At 38.7% G+C, this 5,246-nt stretch overlaps 1 protein-coding gene across 2 annotated transcripts; it reads left to right on the top strand.

The window, feature by feature from the left end:
- Nucleotides 1-256: 256 nt before the first annotated feature.
- On the top strand, nt 257-4,705 carry cxcr3.3 (chemokine (C-X-C motif) receptor 3, tandem duplicate 3). Of its 2 annotated transcripts, XM_087286352.1 has the most exons (3): nt 257-520; nt 973-1,326; nt 3,195-4,705. In XM_087286352.1, exons 1-3 carry the CDS (start codon nt 509-511, stop codon nt 3,969-3,971), a joined length of 1,143 nt encoding a protein of 380 aa, XP_087142478.1. In that variant the 5' UTR covers nt 257-508; the 3' UTR covers nt 3,972-4,705.
- The last annotated feature ends 541 nt before the right edge of the window (nt 4,706-5,246 follow it).

The following is a 5,246-nucleotide window of genomic DNA, read 5'->3' on the forward strand; positions in this document are numbered from 1 at the left end:
TTGCAGGTTTCGTCCGCCATAAACAATAGACTGATGTCATGATGTCATGTGCGTATGGGGTCTTGCAGACAAAAAAAGAGAAGATTTTTGTATGCTACAGCTGATGTAATGTTACATCAGGGGGCTTTACCGAGGTTTCGTTTTCAATTCAACTGCATTTTGGACAAGGTTAGCACTAGATGGCGCTGAAAAACCTGCTGAAATCATCACGCTCGATAAGCTCAAAGTTTTTTTTTACTGTAAAATATATTTAGGCATAACCATTTAGAGTGCAGGGCTGGAGTGAACCTACTGAGCTACCCGGATGGGTTAAGAAGACTAAGGAAAAAAAGGACAGAAGAACATCTTCATTACCTTTTTCTACTGTGTACTGTGACTGTGCGTACTGTAAACATTGAGCAACGAACGACCTAATGTACGATTCCCAGCAGATGCGTTACATGACACCAAAGGAAAAGCGACTGCTTACAAAGAACAAAGACAAACAGTGACAAAGAGATTCAAAAACATGGCAGCACCTGTAAGTTCTTTTAAGCTCTTGTCGAAGATAGGATGTATTCTTTTGTTTTAACCATGCAACCTTGTTTACGTTTGCTTGCGCACCCACCCGCTTGATATTCAGAGTTTTTAGACAACAGTTTAACAGCTAAAATGCTCTGTAAACCTAAACATGATAACTTTTTTTCTTATATCTTAAAAAACAACAACAGAGTGCAATTTTAATCAAACGCATCCGTGTGCGCTTGTCATCGAGAAGATTTGGGGTTTGTGTGTAATTGTATAGCCTGTTGTCAGCTGTTCCGCCAACTGCTTTACTTTCCGTTTCACAACTGTTGCAACATCATGTGAAAACCCAGCATGTGATTACTTTTTTGTAAAGAAAAAAAACACTCGTCACTGTTCATAAAGCAGACAATCAGACGCTGATCTCCAGTTTCACACTCACCGTTCATAAGTCTGTTTCTGTTTTAGTCAAACATGGAGGTAGAGCTTCACGGATTGTTTGAGAAAAACAACTCCTTCGACTATGATAATTATGAGAACAAAGAACTGGACTACCAGTCAAAAGCAGTCTCTGATGCATTGGGGGTCTTCATTCCCATGCTTTACTCTTTGGGGATCTTATTGGGGCTGCTGGGACATGGACTGGTTCTGGCAGTATTGTGGCACAAGTGGCTGAATTGCAGTGTGATGGACATCTTTATCTTTCATTTGAGCTTAATTGACAGTCTTCTGCTGCTCACAATGCCTCTCTGGGCCGTGGATGCCGTTAAAGGATGGATCATGGGGTCAGGACTCTGCAAACTGGCTGGAGTTCTGTTTAAGGTGAGTGACTGCAGGTTTGATAATGTGTTGGTCTCATACGTTGAATATGATGTTAAATGTGGTTACTTGGTTGCAGAATATAATTAAATTTGGATGTCATATTAATAAATATGAATACTGGATATTAGATGAAACCTGGTTTTCAAATGGGATCTGGTAAAGATGCTGTTTAATTTGTTTTTAAATAGAAAAAGCAGAGCAGTAGTGTAATAATTTTGTGACGTGTTTTGAATATACTGTAAAATGCAATTAGTTATAAGTCGGCTTTACTTTAAAAAAGAAAAAGACTAAACCTTTTAAAACTTGAAATTTTTATGCTCACTTAACCAAATGTTTATAATTATGCACATTTTATTATCTGAAAAAAATTAAAGCAATGTGTACTCGCTGTTTTAAGTTAACTAATCTTTTTTTATAGTGGATTTGCCTAGTTAAGTGACACGAGGCTAATTTGCTGTGTGGATCTATTAAATTCTGATCAAAATTGGAGTTTGTGATTTAAAATACAATTTTATACTACAGCTACAGGTTTAATGTGGTGGTTTTAACAGCAGCAAAGAAAGACCACCAAGCATAATCCCAAAGTGTGTTACACTATGCTACTGATTATTTAAAACCTCTTAAACATTGTTGCCACTTTTTAAAATAAAGTCGGCAGTTGTCATGACATTAAGAATATAACTACAGTATCTTAAATAAAATAAAATTAATTACATATAAAATCTTAAACTTTTAAGAATCCAAACACACTATAAACTATTTTAAAAGCAGTAAAACGCTGATCCTAGCCTACATTAAGGTTGAAATGACAGCAAGCGTTTTGCCATTTAAAGTGCAAATAATTCTAAAGCCAAAAGGTCAACAAGAAAGCCTTCACATTTAGATTGTGTTTCTTTTTTTCACACTTAATTTAATGGTACATATCACACATTTTGTTGACTAAAAGTTGCATGGCAACGACATGCTTATTACTTCTCAGTTGAGAGTATTAGTTGACTTTCTGCTTGTAGTTGACTTATCTGCTGATACTGCTTCTTCAACATTTATCTGACTTACACTGTCCCTAACCTCAAACTAAAAGTCTACTTATAATCTAATGAGAAATAGTTGGCATGTTGATGCAATGTAACTTAAATGCGTTAAAGGGACCATCAAAATAAAGTGGTACTTATTTTTCTTTCTTTTCTTTGTTTTTTTAGTATAAACATTAATCAAATCTACATGTTTTTCTAAAAAATGTTAGTTTTAAAACCAAAGGAAATTAGGGCTGCAACTAACGATTATTTTAATCATCGATTAATCTGCCGATTTTTTATTTGTTTATTTATTTATTTATTTATTTTTTGGTCAATCGATGAATCTGATTAAATTGATTTTAATCGACTTGACGGATGCGGTGTTGCAGCCCTAAAGGAAACCAAAATAAATAGAAAAATTCTATTTCTAATTTACATACATATTTTGTGTGTGTGTGTCAGGCACGTGCACACATAGGGCTCAACCTGTGCAGTGCACATGGCCTTTTTAGTCTTGGATAGAAAGTGCGCTTCCAAAATGATCAAAAGTGCCCCCGCGACGCGGCACACCTTCGGTCCCGCCCTTCAGTAGGCGCGCGACAACACCGCTCTTGAGTACGCGCGCGACAACACAGCTGATCAGTACGCGCGCGATAACACCGCTCTTCAGTACGCGCGCATCCACTCTGCAGATCTGCACCAACCCCCTCCCCCCCCCCCCTTCATGCCCTTTGGACGGTCTCTGCACGGGCCTGGTGTGTGTGTGTGTGTGTGTGTGTTTAAAAGACACTAAAAATTTTAATTTATTGTCAACTGTATTATAATAACTGTTCCCTTCCTCTGTCTCTTCAGATGAATTTCTACTGCAGTATGTTGATGTTGGCCTTCATCAGTGTGGACTGCTACCTGTCCATCGTTCATGGAGTTCAGAAGTTATCTCGTAAAAAGCCCATGATGGTTCATGGATGTTGTCTGATTATCTGGCTCGTCTGCCTGCTCCTCAGCATCCCAGAATGGATCTTTCTGAAATCCATCAGTGACAGCACAGATCAGGTTAAAGATGAATGCATTTACTTTTATCCAGATGATTCCTGGCATCGTTCCTCTCGATTTCCGCATCATGTCATTTTTGGTGTGGGAACTCTTGTGCTGCTGTTTTGTTGTACCTCCATCATGCTGAAGCTTCAACGTGACTCTATGTGCCAGCAGAAGAAAATGGGCAGAAAAACAGCGATCATTGCAGTCCTAGTGCTGGTTTTTCTCATCTGCTGGACACCCTACAGCATTGCCTTCATCGTGAACACAGGTGCTCGTCCAGTGCACATTGATCCTTTAACAGGAGAGAGTGAATGTGAATGGAGGCAGTGGACAGCTAGCAAAATAACAGCCATTTTTGGGCTTCTCCATTGCACTATCAATCCTGTTATTTACTTCTGTTTCTCCAAAGAGTTCAGGAGACGCTCACTGGCTGTGATAAAGTTCAATGCTTGTGAATCAAACAATAATGACGGCTCACTTTGGGACTCTACTGGAGTAAACGTTAATACTACTGTCCAGGAGGAGCAAGGTCCACTTCAGCAAGTCAATGAACTTAAACCAAAAGTACAAACCCAGCAGCAGGATACATGAATATGTAAATCATTGACCGAGAGACTCTTTGTTTCTTGTAATTTATTTTATGCTTATTGTAATCTTCTGCATTGTATTTACAGCAAACTGTATTTATACATGAGCATTTGATCATTGACATTTGGGTTTGGATTTACTTGAAGGTATAAAGTGGAGGAACTATGACATCAATTTGTATGCAAAAACCCGGAAGCGAGTTAGCATTTTAGCACTTCCGGTTCCCTCGTCCCAAAGTCAATGGGTTTTTTGAATGGGGTTTCAGTAAAATCGCTTAAATAGGGTCCGTGGATAACACCAACTCAAGATACTTTCACGTTTTGTTCTACGACATAAAACACATCAGTTACAGCACACTCTTCAACTTTTAAATCGATTATGCTTCTTTAAAAAGACGGTTGCTATCAAGTTGCTAAATGGGACTACAGGCGGCGTCGGGGACAATATACGTCATCGAGCTGATCAGGTCTGGAGCGCAGCTCGCTTGTGTTGGGCGTTTGGATTTGTCTGTTATTTAGGTATTGTCATGAATAGTATTTTATAGTTTGTTGTATTATTCTAATTGAGAATTCAGATTGTTTGTAGATAATTCCTTCACTTATAAAGGCTGTCGAGACAGACTAATTTGTTGATCATTTATTTTAATTAAACGATATTATGAAGATACTGCTCACCAGTGCAGCAGCCTGTTTCTTTCCTGCTCTTAGTAATGCAAACGTGTGAATAAATGTGTAAAAATACGTGCATGTTAACTGTCATTTTAACGTGATCAAGTGATTTCTCGTCTTTTTTTCTTCATCTGAACACATTTACTGCAGTATTTACACTCCTCCATAAAACGTTCAGCAGATGTGACTGTATGGGCTGCTTTTCGCTGTACTTAGTGACAAAAAAGGAATATTGAATGTTGCTCTGTGTCCATGATGATGGAACTTGCAGGCATTTTATTCAGGGTCCCCGCGGGTCCTTAAAAAGTCTTAAAATGTCTTAAATAAAACTTTCGATTTTTAAGGTCTGAAAATGTCTTAAATTCTGTAATTTTCCATAAGGAGGTCTTAAATTTCATGTGGGATCTTAAATATCATGTCCGACTCGTCTTATGGCGGCAAATCAATGCCAATATAAATCGAGCGCAGCGGTGATGTTTGCGCGTGAGGAGAAGTGAACCGTGAGCAGATTACAGGTCTACACGCGAGAAAATTACAGCTCGCGAGCGCACAGGGGATCTTCACGCGCGCGCTCAACTGATCCAGCGCGAGAAAACAAGTCCCGCGCGTG

This window comes from Danio rerio, chromosome 16 (genome assembly GCF_052040795.2).
Source record: "Danio rerio strain M-AB ecotype USA chromosome 16, GRCz13ab, whole genome shotgun sequence".
Lineage (NCBI taxonomy): Eukaryota > Metazoa > Chordata > Actinopteri > Cypriniformes > Danionidae > Danio > Danio rerio.